This window comes from Pterocles gutturalis, unplaced genomic scaffold, assembly GCF_000699245.1.
Source record: "Pterocles gutturalis isolate BGI_N339 unplaced genomic scaffold, ASM69924v1 scaffold39621, whole genome shotgun sequence".
Taxonomy (NCBI): domain Eukaryota; kingdom Metazoa; phylum Chordata; class Aves; order Pterocliformes; family Pteroclidae; genus Pterocles; species Pterocles gutturalis.
In genome coordinates this window covers 7,523-31,425 of record NW_010106875.1, presented here as the reverse complement: position 1 = coordinate 31,425, position 23,903 = coordinate 7,523, and the positions used below count along the sequence as shown (strand labels likewise).

The 23,903-nt window shown below is 36.3% G+C and overlaps 1 protein-coding gene across 1 annotated transcript in view; it reads left to right on the top strand.

The window, feature by feature from the left end:
• NTNG1 (netrin G1) overlaps positions 1-22,185 on the top strand; it is a gene marked incomplete at its 3' end in the record, with an annotated part of 69,703 nt that extends 47,518 nt beyond the window's left edge. Inside the window, exons 5-6 of the mRNA XM_010087924.1 lie at positions 16,389-16,556; positions 22,048-22,185. Of these exons, the coding sequence (XP_010086226.1) occupies positions 16,389-16,556; positions 22,048-22,185 (306 nt within the window). The remainder of the gene's footprint in view (positions 1-16,388; positions 16,557-22,047) is intronic.
• Positions 22,186-23,903: the final 1,718 nt, after the last annotated feature.

Below are 23,903 nucleotides of genomic sequence, written 5' to 3'. Positions count from 1 at the left end.
TTAACATACCTGATATCCAACTGAAAAGCTTCTAATAATTTGGGTAAAACTGTCTCGCTTCTTATGATGCAGGGTCAGGTCTGTCAATTTATAAATCAGCTCAATTTACTTAAGCTCATGAATGGCGCTGATTTGTTAAGCTCTAGACAGCAAGTCAAATGCCATCAAAACTAGCCTCCTTGCAAATAAGAGCAGTATTAACAGCTGAATGCCATGGCATCTGGTTTACAGCTTTAAATAGTGACACGGCGTCAATGACAATAACATGCAAATGAAAGCCTTCAGTCTTAATAGTGTAATTTTCCTGCTATAATATCTCCTTTGGCAGTTGCATGCCTGCAAATGCATAGTGATATGCTATTTTCAAAATTTTGTGTTCATACATATATTTTATAAACAAAAAATAAACTAAATGAAAGAGAAGTTTATGTCGCTGTTCTCAGGAATATTCTTGGCTCTAATAACAGAAATGGGATGAATGGGAAAATAGTTCCTTGGAGTTCGGTTGTGCTACAGTTTCTTAGTACTGTGTTGCATGGACTATATGGTTGTGTTTTCACTTCACACTCCATACAGCCTTCGTCACCACATCTACCATTTCTGAGCATCAGCAGATGTTGGCCTTTGAAAACTTAATAGGGAAACTCAAATACCTTTTAAACAATGGTGAACCGAAAGGATGCATTGTTGACCTCTTTGTATTTTACACTGGAGTGATTAGAGAAAATTCTGTTTAACGTTCCATAGGAAATACAAGAGTTTCTGCAAGTCTGTGCTGTATCTTTAATCTCCTGTAAATGTCTTGGAATAATATGTGGTAGAATTCAACAAATTTCTTTGCCTACCTAGAAAGGATGGAGCATGAGCATCTCTTCATGACCACAAGTAGATACCGATACTCTGCTTGGTTTTTTCATGTGTTTTTTCTTACACAGCTCAGGGGGGAAATAGTTCTACTTGCACAATGTTCTGAACATCTTTCCTATAAGATAGAAATAGCAGAATTATTGTTAAACAAGGATAGAACCCATAAATTTATCCTGGTCTCTAAGAGAATTTAACAGAAGTACAACTGACACATAAAACCAAACAAGATTAATTAGTTGTGGCTGCTTTAGTGGATTCTGCATGACTTTTTCTTTTGTCTATGCTAATACAATGTTTGTGTTCATATCAGCAGAGTTTTTTCCCCATCTGGGGACAGGAAGTTACTCTCAGGAGATAGTTTAGGTTTTATTTTGCCTGGCAGCAAACACTAATGGGGGGGAGGGTATTTGCTTTGGTGTGCTTCAAGCTTTTTTCTAGTACATAAGGAGGATGGGCTTGGGGTGAGGGGTTACAAAGACTAAACTGCCAGCATACAAAGAAGATGCCACTGCAATGAAAGCAAGCAAAGAAAAAGAAAATATATTTACGTGTGTGCACATATATGTATCATTCTCTACTCTGTTTTTTTACCTTAAAGGGTCTTGTATTAAAGCAGCTCATCATGAAAGTTTGAACATAAAGAAAGAGTGGTCACTAAGTAAACATCCTTTCTGATCATCTAGAAGAAAAAAAAAAAAAAATCAGAGCTTTCCCATTAAGGTTGTTTGTACCTGCTGTTGTCTATCAGTTGAATAATAGGTTCTCTGATCATTTCCAGCATTATGGTTTCCAGTGCTGGCCCTTTCAGCATTTTTCAGCCATGTCTGGAAAAATACTGGTGAAAGTGTTAGCAATTAATGAGTCCCAAAACCATTTCATAATTTTAAGCAATGCTTACCTACAGTATGTAAATATTCTGAAAACTACATTATTTTACTTGCTAAAATAATGATTGTACAATTTTACATAGACCGATGCATCAAAATGTTAATTTTTGTGAAAAAACACCAAAGTTACTAATCTGTATATGTATGCCTTCAAAAAGTTGAATCTCCTAAACTAGAGCTTCGTTCTCTATTCCTGTAAAGCATAACTCCACTAATTATGCTAAACAGTTGTTATAAAGGGTATAATTAGATACAGGATAGGATAGACGTGATTTGCAAATAGCTCTGTGTGGGTGATTATCACCTTAAAGCCTGCTGGTGGCAGATGAGTCAGAGTTTAGAGACAGACCGTGCACCCAAGTGCAAGATGCAATCACGATAATCAAATGGTATTTTCTACTTTGTTCTCTATGTTTTTGTTCTTCTTTATAGCCAGTTGCAAATTAAGAGAACTTTTTTTTTTTAACGATAATGAATGCAAGACACAAAAGTAAAAAAAAAAAAAAAGACTGAATGGGCACTCTTTTATTTTATTGTTTTGTTAACCTTGAAAGAGCTAGTAGATATTTTTCTGGAACTAAAATAGCGTCAGGATGAGTGCAGCTTTAATTATTTTACACATTTGTTATGAAATTGTAATGTAGCAAACATATATCAAAATGTTGTGAGAGCAAATACTAGCGGTTTTTTTTTTCTTTTTTTTAACAACACAAAGTATTTTCAACCTGATTTTGCCCCTTTGTGGTAACTGAGTTCTCTCATTTAAATTTACAGTCATGGGATCAAAGCCATTACAATGCCAAGCTCTGGACTACAGTACATACACAACACCCACATGTGTCAGTAGGATATAAACATGCATAACTAGATTGTACATTACTTTTCTATTATTATTTGAGGTCAAGTTTTACAGAGAGAGCTGTACTGTTGAGAGACCATTAAGATGTTTTTCTCCTTAGAACTTTTAAATATTGTCTTCGGACTATATATATTATTACAAACATACTAGCAAAATATTCTCATTTCAATTCCATTTTATCCAAATTTGACTTTTTAATAAATATTACTGTTAATCAGGCTCCTAGTCTAAGGCAATCACCTTATCTAAGTAACAGATTATAATATCAAGCCGGTAACAGTATTTGTTTTCCCTCCCTTAATATTTTGAAGCACTCAGAATTTTTCACTTTAACAGGTAGATTTTCCATGATATTAAAAACATTACTAGCCTGAAGGAAAATACTGATAGCCTCTGTCATAAAATGCACTCATTTGAATGCTGGGTCTGAATTTAACATTCCAAATAAAATACATTATGAGTAGTTTACTTACCTGGTAGGATTCATAACAAAGCCAGTTTTCTTCTGTATAACTAGGATTTCACCCTTGAAGTTCACTAAGCAGAGCACCTGCACTGACCCCAGGGCTGGGACAAAACCATCTCTTTGCAGAGTGATTTCTAGTGCGGGGTCAGAAATTACCAACACTGCTCTAGGGAGCACTGACGGGTTGTTGGGGTGGGATTTGGGGGAGCCTTTGTTTCAGTTTTTGTTTTGCCAGATCCACCAATTTTAGCAGATAAGAAGAGCCATTCTCACCAGTCGAGTAGACATGGCCACTGTCAGTTTAGTATTGTTTCTCAGTCTTCATCCCAGTTTACCTTCATCATCTTGGGTTAGTTAAAAACAGTGTATCAGTCTAATAGTCTTTTCAGTGCTTTTTTGATTTGCTGTAATAGATGAGAAATTCTTTAGTTCACAGTTATCTTTGTTTTAACCATTAATAAACAATCACAAGACAGGAAACTATTGAAAATGAGATACCACCAGTTCAATATGTACCATGGTACCCATGCAAAACACATTGCACTTGCAATATGCAAGTTTAGCTGCATTTACTCAAGAAAGTTTATAGAGAGCAGACATGATCCACAAAGATATTTAAAAATCTAATTATCTATAGGGGATAAATTGCTGGGGAAAAAATACACTTCTATATTTTTCCCTCTCCTCTTTTTCTTTCTGTCCCCCAGACATGTAATCAGTTTATTTCATAGAGTATAAGGGAAGAATGAGGTTTCCAAATCAGCATTCTGCTTTTTAAAAAAATATTTTGATTTCCTTTTCTTCATCAGTTGTGAGTTACTGTACAATAATCCTAGTTGACCAACCAGTTTCAGCATCTTTGTAGGAAAAAGCAAAACCAATCAAAATAAAAAGGAACAACCCCTGCAAACTTTCAACAAAATTATTTACTTTTTGTCATGAGATAGTACCTAAATATTTGCTTCCAACAAGACTTGAATTCATTGTGCACTTTTGCAAACATTTTAATGGAAAGACTTACAATTGAAGAATAGTCCCTCAGACCTCATTAGTTTGAGAATTAGCAAACACATTTGTTAAAATCAGTGGATTTTTTTCTGATACCTAAAAGTTTCCAGAGCTGGATCATTAGGTTGGTTGTTTTTTTTAAGCCTCTAAAAAGATCACTTTCTTTTACTCTAAGACAAGTGGACACATAAAGGACTAATTGCATTTAAATTCTTCCAACAGTTATAAAAGCTGTTATGGCTGAGGAGCTGCCATAAAACAACCACATCTTCCCAATTATGCAGAATTCTCCTTTCTTCAAAGGAACAGGTATGAAACTTCCTACATTGCTCCAAAAAAGATTGACTAACATTGGCCAAGTATATTTTTTTTAAACTTAAAAAAACAAAGAGGTGATTTTTTTAAAAAGACTTTTGCAGCATTACTTCTCCTTTGATGAGTTAGATTTTTGCAGAGTTATGAAAGTGCTGAAAGGCAACTTCCATGTGAGGTAGGTTATCATGACTTCAAACAGACCTGAAGAGATAGAAATGCTGTAATAATGGTAGCGTGATCTTTGCAAGAAGTGGTGGAATATGATCTGATATAAACACACACAATTATTCCAGCAGTTACTAAACTTGCCATTGATTTCAGTGAGCATTACTTTTCCTAATTTTTTGTCTAATATTAACACCTAAAACAGCTGTCATACCATATAACTCCACTGTCCTCAGCAGACATCTGTATTTTAGAATAGATATTCACTCTCAACTACTCATGGTTTAAAAGAGGCAGTGGCAAGGCCAGTTTTCTATGACTAGAAACATGGACTTCAACTAGAATCATTAAGCTTACACTGACAATTTTTTAATGCTTTTTTGTGTTTTAAATAGAAGTTGAAGGAAAGTTAAAAAAAATCTTAATCAGGCTCTCTCACTAGGTTTCCTTATTATTATAAATTAAATAAGTAATGATAGTTGTCAACACAAGCACGCCCTGTCTGCCATTAGAGCAAGCGTTATTTAACTTACCGATTTATCATATACAATTTTCAGCAAATGCATTGTTTGTGAACTGGGTCAGCAGAAACAGTTTAGGAGATGAAAATATGTTAGTCTGCTGTAGAGCACAGATGCCCAGGCAGCAACTTAGTCTCATACGCTCCGTCACCTGCGCTCTTCATCCCTGAGGAAGGATAGCCCCTCTCAGTGGGAATACATTTTAATTTTACTGCCAGCTTGGTACTTGGTTGGAGTGAGAAACCAGCTGATTAATTTCTGCCAACATCATGACGGGTTTTTTTTTTTTTTTTCATGCACAGCTGTCTGGTTGGAATCAGGCTGAAAAAACTCGTTCATTTCCATTATTTCCCCAGTCTGAAACCATGATGTTAGGCCATTATGCAGGCTGCAGTTCTGGTGAATATTTGAGACAGATTTTCTTCATTTAATATCAGAGGTAATTCTGATACTGTATATCCAAAAAAAGGATTGGGGAGAAAAAAAAAAAAAAAAAAAAAAAGAAATTATCATACACCTAGTAAATATCATGCAATCAGTTTCTCCTTACTTCATGACAGTAAGATTATTCTTTTTTACAATACTTATTTTCTGCATATAATTGGCTTCAGAACAATAGTAACTAAAAATGCAGAAGTTTCCAATGTAAATTTAAAATATCATATCTGATTTTCTGCTCAGTCATATAGCTCACATACCCTTAAAGGTGCCTATGGTATCTTCACTTTCAAATAATAACACTAAAACATGCTTTTAGAAACTCCTTTTCACATTTCTGTAGCCTTGTAGGCCCAGAATAACTATCATAGAATATGTTGCAGTAGATTTATATAGCACATCTTCTAGAATACCTACAGCAAATTTCATTAATTATTCTGGCAAATAATGACTTTAATTACAGAATATAGCATCCATATATGGAACTGTTCTATGAAAGCTTGGTTTATCTAGTCAACTTCTCTATAAATAAAACCCTTAGTGGTAATCACTGAGGACTAGAAATATTTTCACAAGTTATGATAAAAGAATAACTAGCTGCTAAATGAATCTTCCCAGTGCCGGTTCAAAGGATGACTCATCTGCTCCAATATACTTGTGGCAATGACAGTCAACATTCTTTGACTTGGACATCTCACACAGCTTTTTAGATAAAGCATTTAAAGTCGTCCCCACTGAAAGAATAAAAAAAAAAAACACCAGAAAATTTCAAAGATAAGAAGAGAGGCCTTTATCAAGAAACCTGTAATCTTGGTAATAATACATTCCATGAATAAGGATATAAGAAAAAAAATATTACCAAATTTACCAAAGACTATAAAACAAAACAAAAAGCACGTATAATAGAAGCATTAAGTCCCTGGAAGCATTAACCACATTACCAGGCAGCCCAGAGACACTGAACACAGCAGCTGGTCTCAGCTGGATGTGACCCTTAACAACCTCATCTAACTTTGAAGTTGACCCTGCTATGAGCAAAGGGTGGAAACAAATGACCTCCAGAAGTCCCTTCTAGGATGGTTATAATTATCACTTATAACTAGTAATAATCACTAGTAATGGTACTTAGTGGGTAATCTTTAGGCACTGTAAATATGCTCTTTACTGTTTTGAATGCCCATTAAGAAACTCAGCTCAATGTAATCTAATTTAAAGGGTCAGGAATTTTTAGTTACGTTGCAGTAAGTCACAACCTCCGTTTTAAGCAAGTTTGATAAAATGAGCACAGACCTAGAGCATTTAAAGGATTCCTAAGAAATATGTAACACTGATTTTTCTGTCATAGAAGTCATGATTTGATTTGGACAAGACAAGGGATTACTTGGGGAAATCATCATCAGAATAAGATTATATATGAAATATTATTGATTATATGAATCAGAGTATATAAAATATCTGATGTCCTATGTAGGACTTACAGCTTATTAAATGACAGATATTCCAGAGGGTTAGTCCTAAGGCGTTACAGAGCTTTGATGCTATTTCTTTTAATTCTGGCAACACCTAGGCCATTTCAATTGAAGAAATTGCATGTGAATTTTTGGAGTGGGTGTGCTACGCAGTATTCAACAACAGAAGCAGGACACTGGAAGGTCCAGTCTGAAATGTTACAGGTTTTCTGCAACAACCCTGATGTTGCACAATGGGTGAAAGAGAAAAAGGCTCAGCGGACAGCAGGACAACGCAGTCAATAAAGATTGTGTTTCCTTTTGTAGCTCCTGATTTTTATATGTATTCTTTAATGTTCAGTCCCTTTAAAATCTTTAGGTCAAGCCTAAGTGTTCCTAAAACTAACAAAACTTTAACAGTGAATTAACTGTGCAATAATTTGTCTGTGTGTGCTTGAAGCTTCTTTAACATAACTGGTCAGTCAGTGTTCCAGGAGGAGGAGGAAGGTGGTGTCTCAGGTGCGTGGAATTACAGTCTTTCAGTGGGCTAGGGTTATCGTGCCACCTCAGTAAGTATGGCTTTTAGATCCCTTTTGGCATACGCTCTATTGTGTTTGCACTTCCTATGTGTGTGAATTGGTGGATCTGACCTGTAGAGGCAGGTTATTTTTTATCAATACATAAGACTGTTTGAGAATCTACCAAACTGACTCAGTTTTTCCTTCTTACATGTTCTTGATTGATAAGGAAAAAAAATGCAATAATATGATGTAATGATGTGATTATATCACAACTTGACTGATTCAGTTGCAGAAGACTACCTAACAATGCAGATCAACATCCTTTCCTTGAATTGTTCGCTATGTAGGACGACTTTTGGGACAGCCATGCCCACCCAGCCAATTTCTCTTCACCCTTTGCAAATGGGTCAGAAGATACTATGAAAAAAAATCATGTCCTCCTTCCACATCAGATGTGTGAAGCCCCAGTCTTTTTGTCATAACATCCCTGCAGGTCTTCCACTAAGGTGGACATAGTAGTGAAACACACCTTCTTCCAAAAGACCTATAAGCCCAGACCCTTAATGCCAACAAAGTTGTGACAACTACAATCTACTCACTACCCAACTGAGTTCCTGGTAGGTAGAAATGAAGAAACAGCTCTCTCCCCACTAATATCACTGCTATGTAGGCTGATGTGACCATTAAGGAAAATTCTGTTCAGCTCAGAAAGGACACAACCACTGCAGTACCCACAGAAGATGACAAAAATGTGGTCTAAATCTGGCATTCAAACCTAGACAGGTGAAAACAGAGAAAAGATTATAACAGAAGAATAAGGATAGTATAAATACCATTTCCCAGATCAGGGCTCAAAGGAGAGCTTTCTTTCCTCCTACTGCAACCCCATCCCCTTTACTTACTCTCAGCTCCAACAGCGAGCACCATTCTGCTAAGGATTATCACTCCCCACTACCCTAGCCCCAAAGTGCATTGACCAAAGGAGATGAAGCTCTAAAGAGACATAGCTTATTCTTTTGCTGAGAGACAAATTGCTTCTACATGTAGGTAACACATTATGTAGGGCGTTTAAGAAATGTATACATTTAATGATCTTACAAAAAAAATCAAGCTGTAAAATATATCAGTAGAGGTCATAGGAAAGAGATACAACACACAAAAGTGTGAAAGCAAAATACAGGGCCCACTCTACTGGCAAATATATTTCTTCTGATAACAGAAATATAATTCACTCAAAAGGCCCTAAAACAGGATGTTACGGTAAGACATGTCTTGGGTAAGAAATCCATATTTGTCTGATATTGTCATTTTATCTCTACACAGCAGATTTAACAGAATATGTTCCTGTTTTGTTCCTGGTGTTAGAATCACGTATATTGGTCTAGGACATCTTCTCATCAAGAAAAATTATATTTTAAACCACTGAAGATAAATTGTTATGCACACCATTTTATGTCCATTTGGTGTTTTGGGAATCATCAATTGCTTGTTTTCTTGTTCACTGTGGAGTCATGTACTGTTCAAGTGCAACCTAGACTAGTCCAGTAATGGATGTTTGTAATCTATGTCTCTGTCCATATGCTTGCCTGTTTAGAACAATATCACAGATGTAAATAACAAAACCTGATTTTTCCTGATGCATGCAGATCCTCCAAAGTTTGATAGGATATGGCCGAATATTTCTTCCCTTGAGGTTTCTAAACCAAACCAAGGTAGGATGCTGTGAAATTCCTAGTGGTCTAAAATTACTGAAATTGCTTTCAAGGAGTCCCACATGGTGGCAAAAGTAGTAATAACGATAATCCAACTCATTTTTCTTCTGTTGCTAAGTAATGCTATTCTGTGAGAAAATAACCATAAAACAAATCTTACCTGAAAAGTTTTCTGGTGCTCATATTATGCACAACATCATTGCAAAAAGCCTGGGAAAGCAGATGCACAGATAATAAGTACTGATACACAGAAACCCCTAGAAAATATTGGACTTGTTTAGTCAGCAGTCTATATTTTGAATAAGTTTTGAGATTTTTGAATGAGAAATATTGTCATTGTCTACATCAAACTCATTTTAATGTCTTCTTTCTACTTTGTTTTCCCAAGAGAGCTGAGAGGCATTCTCAGCTTGCATGCCATCCACAATACAAGCAAGTTCTCTCCAGGATAGACACATAGTTTTCTGCAATTTGAGGGCCACGCAAAAAATTACAGTCTGTGGCATGATGATTAATATTGAAAGAGACAGGACTACTTTTTAAGATGACTACTAAAATAAAATTAAGATTCTGTGTTATTCAGCTATACGTCACATTTCAAAGTGATTGTTCTTCATAAAAAATAATATCCTTTTATTCTCCTTATTTACTGCCCTTCACTCCCCAAAAAATCCCTGTAGAAATCTGGCCTGTGGCTTGCTTTGACTGTTCAATGGGTGTCCTGTCTGTGCTATGACACATACAGATGGAGCACAGAATTAATGAAAAGGTGATCTAGAAAATAGCTACGTTTAGTGAACAATATGTACTGGGACTCTGTTAGGGAATTACGTTGGAAGGGCTGTAGTTAAATCCGTTGATCATAATGACCAAATCAAAACATATGCACGTATACATATAAAATCTACCATGCTGTATATACAAGTTTCTATGTGCCCAACAAAATAGAAAATAGTAATTGATCTGTGCTATCCATAAGGATTAGCGATGTACTTTAGTTTCATCATTCACATACATTTGAAATTAAATATCCCTGATGAAGTGATACCTAGCATTTCAATAACTTCATTTAGCCCATGTTATATTGTCCAAGCTTTTGCATGTGTTCCTTAAACATACAAAAAAAACCCCCAGATTGATCTCTGCTCCTCTGTTCTCTGTAAGGATTAGGCTACATTGTTCACAGGAATTTTAAATCAAAACATTCCCAATGAAAGAATACTCAGCATTTCCAATGGATTTCATAGCTTAATTATACTGCTTGTGATCTAAGGCTTAACTTTATGGCAAAATGCATCTGGAACAGCACAAAATTATTCAGTGTCTCTTCCCCAAAAATAAGAGTTTTAGTAAATTTAGTTTTGACATTTTGTTAGGGAGCACAAAACACAAAAACTTAAAAGCATTTCTGTACAGATTATGTGTTTGCAGCATGTTGTCTACATTTATTGTATATTAAATACTTCAGGGATAGTGTGTGAAGAGAAAAATTATAGAAATCTGCCTACACCTAATATTATTTTCTTGTGTTTAATTTGTTTATGCTACTAGGCCAGAAGAAATATGCATGTAAATTTAATAAAACCCCTTGCAGACCACTTTGGTTACCATATAGTCCTTGGTCACAGACTGGGAGAAATCATCAAATAACCTCTAACACAAAACCACTAAAATGCATAGATGTGAATGACATTATCTTGGCTATTACAGCTCAAATGATTCAATAGTTGATAGCATTTAGCTCATTTTCCCTAACTTTCACCCTTTCCTTGCAAAACAATAACTACTGTTAAAAGTTAATTTAAATATTAGAAAATAAATACGTTTATTTTAATCTTTTTATTTGCTCCTATATGATACCTTTTCTAATTTACTGTTCATTTTATTACCCGTCCAGTTGCTCCCAAATTAGCTATGTCAACTGTTTCTTCTGTTCAAGTTGCAAACCACAAGAGAGGTAGGAATTCTTGGATTCATACAGTGATTCTGTAGTGCTCTGTGTTGTGAAAACATTGCACTGTATGAATCTGGAATATCTGTGAAGTGTACCCATCAACCTACTGGTGAGGCATCTTCATTGACAGCAACAGAAGCATTAAGTCACATAAACATAAGCCATACAAAGAAAATAAGAAATATGCTTCTTAGACGGTCACTGCTGGCATATAAAGTGATATAGCATTTGTTTTTAAAGGAATTAAATATATGAATATGACCATTCAGATTGTTTCCTAGAGAGCAAATGTTTGCTAGAGTCTTGTTTTCTTCACTGATATGTATAAATTGTAAAAGAGGATACATGGGCAGATTGGTTAAGGGCAAACAATACATAAAACATCAATTGTCCATATCCTCAAGAAGTATCTGTGAATGCCATGGAGTGCAATACGTAGTATGTCTTTTAATGCATTGTAAGTGTGCCTTACATCTTCCATTTTCTGTAACAGTGTGCAGATTCAGGGTGTAGGCATTACATTTTCAACTGTTTCAGTGTTTTATCAAAATAAGGGAATTATATTGACATAATGAAGGACGCCAGTACTCTCTCTGACTTACAGGCAACCTGTTTCATTTGCATATCTGTCGTTCACAGTCTGAACCCTGAGATCTTCTCATTGTTTTTCCTCATCAATTTATCTGTAAAGTGTATGTATAAAGATGTTTTGTCTTTCTGTAGCTATCGTGAATATCTCATTATTCATGAAATACATATTAACAAGGAATAGGGATATTAACAACTGTTTGAACTGAGTTTGACCCATTTGATGAGATCATGATAATGAGCCATACTGTTTATTATGAAGCAGGTCATTTCTAAGGCTGCAATGAAATCTCCTTTGCCTTTGGTTAGTGTATAGAGGAGGAACACATAGTTACTGGAAAATGAAAAAGAAAAAATATTTTAATGATTTCTGAATTCACTTTTCCTAAAATGCTCTTTGTGCTTTCAGTTAGAAAATGACACTGATAACTGTCTCATGCATTACCTCTCTTTGTTTAAAAATTATGCTTCCCTTCCATGTGTGTTTACCAATGTTTCGTGTGATGACATTTCATGTTTTATTGGTTGCAGCTGAAGCTTCAGCTGAACCTTGTCCATACAGCACAATATTATGTCTTCTCAAAGATGTGAATGCATAGCATTATAACGGGGAAAAAAGTACTCAATTTATAGAAACAAAATAATTAAATTATCAACTTCTTCATGAGCCTACTTCAATGGGCAATTTTTCCATGCTTTCTACAACAGAGTCAAGATTGTTGCAACAGAATCGTTGCGTTGGAAATAGCCTTTAAAGGCTCATACAGTTAAACCTTCTGTGAGCTGGCAAGGGATTTGACAATTCCTGAATCATCCAAAGACAATTATCAAATCTAACGTGGCTATCTTTTCTCCCTTTTCCCTTCATATTAAACTTATCTAGCTATCTTTACCTCTCCTCTGAGGTTTTATTTTCCAAACCATTTACTCTTTATTGTTATTCAGCTTTCAACTTACTCCAGTTTATCTGTATCTTTTCTGACACATGGTACTCAGAACTGAAAGCAGCATTTTCTAGCACTGTAAGCTCATGTCATTTCAGTGTTGGTAAACCATTTGCAACCTGATTTTGATACTTCTTCCCCACCCCATTCAGATATTGCAAGCCTTTGCCAGTGCGCCAGTGCATAAAACCGGTTGGGCTGCTAGGCAGAGACATGTGCCTAAAAACCTTAAGCTGTGCTTCTGACAGTTCTAATAAGCAGTCCACTTTTTAGTCTTGGTGCGCTTGTTAAGGTGAACCATATGATAAGCTAGAAAGGCCATACAGCATTGACAGGTTTTAGCTTCCCAGCTGGCATGATGCTGAATGCAACTCTATGCATTATGTTTGACTGGTTTAAGGTAGCCAGTGGAGAAAATAATTCTACTTAAATCATGAGGACCCTTTAAATATCTTTTTTTATAAACACAGAAGGATGTAAAAAACGATTCACTAATCAGGCAAACAGCACTAAGCCAAATAAGCTCATATTATAACACTATCAAAATGAGAGAGGGAGCAAAAATGAGCAAAAAATTGTTTTAGTCATTACTTGCCTTTTTTTTTTTTTTCCTTTGCATCACTGGTGATCTCTAATCAGATGTTAGACTGTTTTTGAGTTAACTGGCTTTTTTTTCTATACCATGTAGCATTTACCAGTTTGGTGATCAAGATTCCTAGAGCTTTTCTAGATGTTAGTATAAGTTAACTTTGAGACAAAGGCTTTCTTTCACACAGCACGGTTGTTACAAGAGAGCAGTACCCACAGAAACGCAACCAAGTATAAGAATTGGTCTCATTCTTTACCTTTAATATTGATGAACCACATCTGAACTTGTGTAGTCCTTCTGCATACGTTTAGGAGCATGTGTGCACAAACTAAGTTATCTGTAATTATTAGATGTTTCTTCAGTCCAAATCATAACTTGGAATAAGACTTCTTACAGAGTGAATTACTTTATATGCAGCTTTTTTTTTGTGCTTTTGTAATGGTTATAATTATGTCTAGTAGTAATATTATTGAAGGTCGTATCACAATTTCAGAGTGAAAGTAGTACAGTCAATCATTCACAGAATATTCTCAATTTCTTTCTGCTACTTTAAACACAAGAGATGATGTAGCATAGTGTGATTTACTGGCACTTCTTTAGAGTCTGCGTATTTTTGAAACATAAAAATGTAGTATTCTGCTGCCTGTTATTGATTCAAGAAAACAACATAAATTATTTCCTCTAAATTCACCTACAGTATGATTGTGTTTAGCCACAAATCTGACAAACATATTAGTATGGTATCATCTCACAAAAACAAATCATTTAATGGTATCAGAAGACAGGTCCTTTGTCAGACAGAGAGACAAAGCGCTGCTGCTGAATCTGAGATTCAGAAGGATCAGATTGCTTATCACTAACCAGTCTTTCTTATTTTAAAAATGAAACACACAGAAACTTACAACAGTAACCATTTTTCCTGTGACTTGTTTGCTAGTGCTAGTTTCCGCTTTTCCATCTGTTGTCTCTGCCCCACACAGGCAGTTTTCACTCGAGCAAGATGGAAATAATAGGGGAGAAATGCTGCTGGGTGCCTGGCTGAGATGCTGAAGCGCACTGACCGGCTGCAGAAGACAACAAGGATTAACACTTTTTTCCTCCCACCTCAATATGTCAAGTGGTAACATACTGAGACTGATACACCAAATGTTTTACTGTACTCCAGCAGTTATAGGCATCAAAGTTATCAGATTGGTGTGAACTACAAAACATCAGTTTATCAGTGTAACATTGAAGAGAACAAGAATGCATATACGTTAACTAAATGTGTATATGTAGATTGAATTAATGTTTCCTGGCAGCAGAAAAGCAGCTCTCAAGATTGAAACTTTTTTTGTGCTAAGCATACAGTATAAGAAAAGATGCAGTCTATTTCCAGTCCACTACATCAGACAACAGCCAAAGAAACATATATGTATTAGGTGTGCATAACATGCTCGTAAACACATACCGATATTGCTATTTCTTTATAAAAATACAGACAGGCACAAATACTGTATCTGACACCCTATACCACCAAACAGTGGGCTCATTAGGTGCCGCAGCATAACCAGCAGCATACCATAGGCATGGCAGTGTTAAGTCTACTGTTGGACTAGATGATCTTAAAGGTCTTTTACAGCCTAAATGATTCTATTGGAAAACAGCAGCACAGGGAACTTGGACCCTGTAATGTATAGAAACATTTTACAGCCTCTGCTACAGCTTGATCTAATTACAGGCTAAGTTAACTTCCCAGACCTTGAGGCCCTTCCAAGTCACTGCACCCAGCACTCCATTACTGCAGGAAACATACCGTAATCTCTTTCACCAGTTAATAAACTACATCTCTAAAGCATCAGGTTTTTGCTACAAATTGCAAGAATGTTTAAGAACCTCAGTGCCCTAATGGCTAGATATCATCTCTTAATTTCCAGTTGAAATTTCTCAATGGCCAGTTAACACCCATTTGTGCCTGTGCCAGTGTTGTCCATTAGTGAAGATATTCACTTAGGATGGCAGAAGGCTATTTCCTTGATGTATTTATAGCCCAGTGATATCCCGTCTTCAGTTTCCTGGACTAAACAAGCCAAATTATCCCAATCTTGACTTTTAAATAGGCTCTCTACTTCTCTGATCATCCTAATAACCTTTCCTGCATTCATTCTGGGCTCGTAATCTCAGAGTTGAGTGGTCAGACTTGCACAAGCTTTCTACACAAGGCATAGCTGTACTGATATTGATACATTTCTAATTTCCACTTCTTTCTGCATAAAACCAAGCATTGCTTGTGATTAAAAGACCAAAAGGCACTAGCATCCTATGTTTGATGGAGGAGTTTTTAAAAAGCGGCTCTCATGCCAGCTGTATTTCAGATGGTTGCAGTAAACATGCTTTCAATTCAGTACACATCTCAGAATTTTCATGATCTTTTCTGGCCCAATTGTTTTTCATCTCAGAATATAAAAATGGATTAATCCTTACCTGAAAAGTATAGTAGAAGCATCTCTTAAATAACAGCTCTCTTCTCTCCTTTTCTTCTCTGTTAATTGTTTGAGGAGGTGCTGGCCAAAATTGTCAAACTAGAGATTTGTTTGGTCTTGAAGGAACCTACCAGTTACAGTACACTGAGTTCAGTAGTATTTTTGAATGCTCGCCATTTATGTCAGAACAAAGTTTTAATTTATTTACAGTTGTGGATTTAAGCATGATGAAGTTTGGCAATTTTGTCCACTGTATTTAATATTTTTAATATGAGGAAGTTTTTCCCCATGTCTTGATTTATACTCATCTCAAATGTGCAAAAAGGTGTACATTTCTATCAGTGGAAACTGAGCCTCCAGTACCCCTGAAAGGTTTACAACTGCAAATGCTTCAGTTCCATCAGGTCTGCCAACAACAGCCAACCTTCGACGTCATGCCATGGTCGTCAGGTCACGCTGAAATGCCTGAAACAAACTTCACTTTCATCGCAGATAAACATCTGCTGTTGTCCATGTTACATTGATTAACATGTATGTGCCATTCATTCATACCTCTGTTCATGGTTCGTTTTTACTAAGCATGTAATGTGCTATTACTCTGCTGCTGTATACATTTTGTATACATTTCTGTTCTTCCTTGAAAGACTGCGAATGCTTCGGGCACTCCAACCGGTGCAGTTACATCGAGCTGCTCAATACGGTCATTTGCGTGAGCTGTAAGCACAACACTAGAGGTCAGCACTGTGAGTTATGCAGGCTGGGCTACTTCAGAAATGCTTCTGCAGAGCTGGACGATGAAAATGTGTGCATAGGTCAGTCCCGGGATAACTGCGGCTTTTCTTCTCTTCTGTGCCTTTTCAGCTACTGGCAGCTGCTAGGGACCACTGCTGCTTCCTTGCCACTTGAGCCAGAATGAGCTTTTTCAATGGATAAGAACATCTGTGTGGACTTTTCACCTCATTTCCATTGCCCCTGTAGCCCCAAGGAGATACTCTGAATCTGTATGTGACAAAGAACTTCCCAGGCTAAGGGTCCTGGGAAGACTTTCCTGGGAAGCTCCTGAGGAACTGGTTGTGCTGCCCTTCTGCTGGAGGGAGCCACCCTGGAGTCGCACGTGTGAAAACTGAAGGGTTGAGTCAGAAATACCTGTTCCCAGTCTAACTTTTGGAATTACTAGTATAGACTCTTGAATACTTGCCTGGAGACTTCCAAAAGTTGGCAGGTGCATCCATAGGATCTGGGGAGTGGTGTTTATTAACCCCTTTTATTCACCAGAATTTCATAAAAACATGCTGCAGCTCATCGAGCTCCCAGGCACGGGGCTGTAAATGCAGCGTTACCGCCCCTCTCTGCAGAGGAGATACTGAAATTATGCACATGTGGTTAGGAGCAGAATTTGTCAAACCAGTTTGGCGTGATGTCAATTTAGAAAAGGCATTCCTAGGTGAAAACTTTAGACCTGGCAACTGTTATAAACATCCAAAATACAGAATTAAAGAAAATGCCAGAACATAATAAAAAAAAGCATATTATTAAAAAAAAAAAATCTTTATCGCACTCAAAGTATATGCATTGTTCTCATGTCACCACAGACATGTATATAGCAAAAGTTAGGACATTTTAGGTGAAGATTGAACGTAGTCAATAAAGGAAGCCTCATAGTTAACAAGTAGCCACAAAAGGTGTTGTTCTAATAACAAAGGGAGATGAAGAACTTATTATATAATGTTTCTTACAGACATAAGCATTGGTAGAACCTGTTCTGGATTTTCACTGTGATTTTCTTTCTGTTTGCCAGGAAGCAAAAAGAAATAGTTATAAAATTTTTTTCGTGACAAAATAGACTATAGATGTATAAATTATAGTTTAATATTCTTTTTAATCTATTTCTGAGATTCAAGCCAGAAATTGCTTAGGGTGTTATTATTTGTTTGATAGAGTTACATTTTATCTTGTGGTAAACACCCAGACCCATCCACGCACTGCATTTCCCATGTCCTTTTTTTAACTTTGTTTGACAACACATTCAGAAAATGCATCATCTCCTTTGACATTAATTAGTCTGAGTTAATAAGAACTTTTGTAGGCAAGTCATGATTTTGTATGACTGTGCCGAGAAGATTAACCCAATCAAATGTTACTGGAAAAAAACCCACTGTCTCTCATATTTGTTTGATGAAGATGATGGACATCATCAGTATGACATCAGGGCTGTATAATTTCAGCTGCCTAAATAGGCCTAATGAATATGATACTAAGTTACTCTGCTTGGGATTTTTTGTCAGCTTATTTAGTAAATTGTTTTCCCATTTACACCACAAAGCTGAGACAGCACCTGTAGCTATGTAAGACAAGGAAGTTAATAAAACAGGAGTCCAAAATACGTAGATTTTAAATTAATTTGCAAATGATGTATTTAAAATGTCTTACTAAAACAACTGTGCACTTCCAAATTGCCCAGACTCTGCAGAAATAAAATTTTAAAACCTTTTTTAACAAGTCTTATTAAAAAAAAAAAAAAAAAAAAAGACAATGTGGCGCATTTGCTGACTTTCCCACCTTAATACAAGCAGAATTCTCTTGGACTCCCATGAGAATTGTACCATATAAGATGACTATAGGATCAAATCCTGGTTTGCTACATATTAAGTGATTTATTTTAAATAAATAATATTCTTGTTGGACTAAGACAGTTTTCAGGATCATAGTGATCATGCTGCATACAAAATACATGTATCCTTGCTGATTTGCCAGCTTAAGATGACATTCGTAATACTTCTTGTTTAAAGTCAGTGAAGTGAAGCAGATACCCAAGTGCTTTTCAGAAAACAGAGAAGTTTGTGCTTAAAGAGCTTAGGAAGTGGGGCTCCTAAGATTTAATCCTGCAAAGTGTAGAGAATGTTCACCTCTGTGAGAGCTGACAGATTCACCATCCTTATAGGTCAAGCACAAAGAGTCCTGCTCTATTGGAAACGCTCATTTATCTTTTCTCTGAGTTTAAAAGCAGTGTTTGGGTTTTAAGTATGAGTGGAATGTTGGCATGAAGATTCTGATACACAGATTTCCAGTGACACATGCAAGTCACATACGAAAGTCTAATTTTTCCAGACTAATTCTTCCCTCTTCAGCCATATATGCAGAAAAGTAAAAAATGCTTGGATAAGATAGTTTGATAGCAGCTAACAGGGCTTTGGATCTGATTTATCAAAACTGCCTATATAGTTTTCATAAATACATATGGTAAGTACATGGATAACAAATCTGTGAATCTTAAACGATGCTAACTAAATGGAGAAAATGTAAAATGTTTCATTTTTAAAACTGGCAAGTTACAAATAACTGAAATACTGAGAAGGTTTTTACCAGTGAACCAAATGCAATGCATTATACAGTGGGCTTAAATCTAATTTCATTATGCCCTTAATTTCTTTAGAAGCAAAATCAATTTTATTTCCTAAAATGAAATATCAAAAATTTGTGGATTTCTCAGTTAACTGCAAAATTACCTCATATGGGCAACTGCAGTTTCTAAATAAATCAAGGTATTTTCAAGTTAAAAATAATTCACTTGACATGCTTACAGTGAAAAAGAAATTAACAACCTGCAGAGTGTTTTATTTTTACAAGGTCTTGATCAAGTCCTAATAACTTTTTATTTAACTGAATGCACACACTGGCAAGCATCGATAGCATGGAAACCAAGTAGACCCAGAGTAATAAAACATTTCCTTTGCCTTACAACATAAGTGATAGAATAGTAATTATTGTCACACCTTTAAGAAAGACAGCCTTGCAGTTACTGAGGCTTAAGCTCCAGTTAACACCTGTGAGACCTTTAGAAATCCTAATGATATATGGTTCAGCGAACCCTGAGGGTTGTCCTGTAGCCATTGTCAACCCAGACTGATAAGCAGCAAGCCTGCAAGCTTCAGCCTCTTCCCAACCTTCTTTTTTACTTATTTCCATTGTGGTTTTTTGGCAGCCTCACACTGATACAGCGAATCTCAGTTAACAGATGACTACTGCTGTCATCTTCCCATCCTCCAAAGAGTCACAAGATGGAGGTTAGGAGAAAAATTCCTTCCCAGTTCAGATCTGCAGGGCTTTTTTCCCCACCCTGGAACCTGCTGTGTGGTCTGCTTATTAGGCTGATGTGTTAATTTAATGTTATTTAATGCCCTGTTGTAAGGGCATTGGAGATACTGATTGCCTCCTTGTGGCACACTGGAATTGTGGCTTTTGAGCTTTTTAACATCCTAAATAATTTGCAGGATTTGGGAAGCGTTCCACAGCCTGTATATTGTGTTGGACAAGCCTAGATGTTCAGTGGACCTCTGTAGGTTATATATCTATGGTATCAATTGTGTATTGGGAAAGATGGAGACTAGGTTCCGTTACTAAAGGTTACTGGGTCTGTGTGGTGTTCTGATTTGATCTACTACTTTTGTAAAAGGGCCTGGCTTCAAGTTTTGTTTCCACCATCTACTTTACCTTAAACAGCACAATATAAGACTGCTTCTTCTTATGTATTTACATGACAGAGTTCAGTAGGAAAACTTCCTCTGATTCAGGGTCAGGTTCTTGTTCCCTGGAAAATATAACATTATGTGCCTATAAACATTCAATATCATAGGCCCTAGATTTCTTTCACAAACACTTGTTTAAATCACTGTAACTCCATTATGTCCAGCTAAGCTATTTTTAATGTACAAGACCTGGGCCCTCTGTTTCTAATGTAATTCCAAGCATTTTGTCTTTCAAGGTTTTCTATAAACACTCTTCAAGTAAATTTTACTTCCTGCATTCAATATGTATCTCAGTTCTATGCCTGTTTACATAAACATTTCATACATCTGAATTGCCAGCTTTTCAAATGGCACTCACTGTGCTATAATTCTGCTCAGCCTTGCACAGTATTTTTGGCATGTCAGTTTTCAACTTCATTAATGAATGTTGCTAATTGACTCTATTATTATTGTGGAACTCTGTCTGCCAAAGGTAGCTATTCTTCTTCAGCATGCCAAATGTTCACAGTGCCATCTGTAATTTATAGTTAATAAGCACTGAGACAACAGATGACAAATGTCTTCCTGGTAATTTTCTTCCTATTGCAGTTTTCCTTTGGATTTTTCTTTAATATATATTTTACTTCCCAGTTCAACTCCATTTTGTCATTTACAATATTGCTGAGGTTTAACCTAATGCTGGGGAACAATTGCCAAAGGTAGTCATCAAAGTAGCACTGATGAAGCCAGACTCCCAGCAGGTTGCCCAGATTCAGGAATCAATTTGTGTGTCTTTTGCCTTCACCAGCAGCAGAGATCAGATGCTGACAAAATATGTCTGTGGTCTCAGTCAACAGTGGAGTTACTCTGGGTCTACATGGGTCTACATACAAATAAGATACAGCCCTTCATTAAAAATAATAATAATAAAGAAACTGAAGAACAGGAGTGCCAAAAATGAGCTCTGCTAGCTACAGTCTTTGTCTTTGATATTGTAATCACATTAAAGAAAAGGGCTGTGAATGAACATCACAGTAAGTGTTGTGGAAGGAAATGGGTTACCCTACTCATTCTTTAATTAGGTAAACATGTGGAAAATATACAGTGGGGAATGAGCCTCATTGCAGTTTTCATCTGCCCACTGGGAGGTGAGAGAACTGAAAATGGCAATGTAAAGCCAGTTCTAAGTTTTGCATTACATTACTGCTCACCTCAAGCTTTTCATTGCGGAATATGTAAAAGGTTTATTCATGTCACTGATAAATACAATCTCATCAATTTAATGGCAAATATCCACATAAATTATTCTACTGCTCAAAACTATAAAGGAAGACTATCTTGGAAATAAGTGCATTTATATGGCCCTTTAAAGACATTCAGCACTTCTGAAAATATCGAGCAATATAGATAAGCCTATTTTAATAATGTCAAACATTTCACCCCAATGGCACATTGATATATCCATACTATACAAAGCTTTTCTAATGTTCATTAAATTGTCAAAAACATTCTTACCAAAAGAGAATCCGTTACTTATCCTCAAAGAACATGGTATCTTCTGCCTTTATATCTTTTCTGTTTACTTTTTCTCTTCACATCATAATATGTCTTTTCCTGAAATGACATATGCAAACAAATAAATGGACCTACAGTAGTTATATTCACTATATATAGATACCCTTAATAGACAGTCTTCCTTTACCTTTAGACCTGGAAATGCACCCTTTATTGGTATTGAATGAATTACCACCATACGGAGACCTGAATCCAGTGTGTCTGTGTTGTCTTGTTTCTGCAGACTGTTATTGTAACCCTTTTGGTTCAGTCCATGATCGCTGTAATGACAGAGGATTTTGTCAGTGTAAGGAGGGAACATCAGGGCCTAAATGTGATAAATGTCTGCCGGGATATATCTGGCACAGCTTGGGCTGTCAACGTAAGTAATTCTGAGAGTCGCCCCTCTCATGCAACTTTGCTGCCTCTATGTCTGTATGCTATCATGTGCAGCTACTTAAGAGCAGAACATGAGCAAAACGCTCTACGAGTTGTAAGCGCGCTGCCTGACCCTTTTTGGGGACTCCCAGATGAGGACAGTAAATTGACTGGGCCATGCATTTATTTCAGTATGCTTTCAGTGTCCTCTCTTTCTCTTGCTAACACCTGGAGAAGCTCCCACTGAAATATGTAAATATGTATGTGTTGCCAACTGTGAAATGGGTTTTGTATACTAAAACATCAGCATGTTAACTCCATATTTAAAATTCTTACTAAAAGACAAAAGGTAATTTCTCTGCATGTTCACTTTTTTCTGTACTAGACTTCAAACTCTTGAGTAACTTAACTATGCTTTCACACCTTAAAACCATGTCCCTGGACAATAAAACTGCAAAACACTGTCTCACTACTGGTATTTAGGGAAAACTAGACAAAAGCTAAAGGTAAAAAAACCAGAGGTATACTTAACATGCTTTAAAATCAGAGCTGCAGTTTTGCACAAATACTGCTACAGCAGATGTTGTTTCGATGCTTAGTTGTACATTTAGCTTCTCTTCTGGTTAACAGGTGTTGTAAACAAGTGAGTGGAAATACCACAGCAGTGTATTACAGGATTAGACTCTTATTGAAAATTTCGTTTGTAGTAAATTCTTAAGATTTGTTCTTTATAACTGTTTTGATCATCTACTTCCAGAAGCTCTGGGGAGTCCTTTCATGTTTTTCTTTCACCTTTTCTCACTGCCTCTCTGCATTCTTCCATACACACATTAAAGACAGATTTCTCAAGAGCTTGCTTGTGATTTTTAAGACTGAGACACACAAGAGAGAATGTAATTACTGACACCAATTAGCCAAATATTATAAAATTGGCCATGTAGCCACACAACTGCTCTAAAAAAAATGCAAATCTTATATAATAAATTAAAAAAAAAAATAAAACTAGAGATTACTGCTGCCTCTCCGACTGATGAGAACCTCTGAAGTAGAAAATCTGGGCTTGTGACAGTTCAGCAAATATAGCTGGAAAGAAAACCAATAAATAAAGAATTTCAGGAAACACTGTGATAAGCAACCACTTAGCATTAAAGTTAGTACATCAAGAGAAAGGAAGCCTGCATGGGCAACGCAGTTAAATCTTACCCGAGAAAACTGGACTTTCTCAGCTTCTGCTAGAAAGCCCCTATTTATATTTGGCAAGTTATTTAAACCACACTTTCCACATGTGGTTGTTAACTGTATTCTCATTATCTGGATACTCACACTTGAGTTTTGATTCACAAAATTATTGAGCACTTACAGTTGCAGCAGAAAGCAGGCGACGTAGTGTTTCAAATCTCAGAGTTCTCTATTATTAATATTTAGAAAAATCAGATACTAGGTATCTCCAAAAAGCCCCAAAGGATCTCCCATACCCTTGCACCCCTTATGTAGAAGGAGGTTGTGACCACCCCAGTACCTTACCCTAGGTACTAGCAAAATAAGCATGAGAATTTGTGAAGCACTGAGGTAGTGTAGTGACAGGAACCACCGGGACCAGGGGAAAGAAAAAGGAAATCAAGATGATTCCCTGCAGCAGAATTTGAATAAAGTACAGTAAACATCATGTCCACACAGTGGGTCTAAAAAAGATATTCAGTGGCTGAGATATTGAACAGGTCT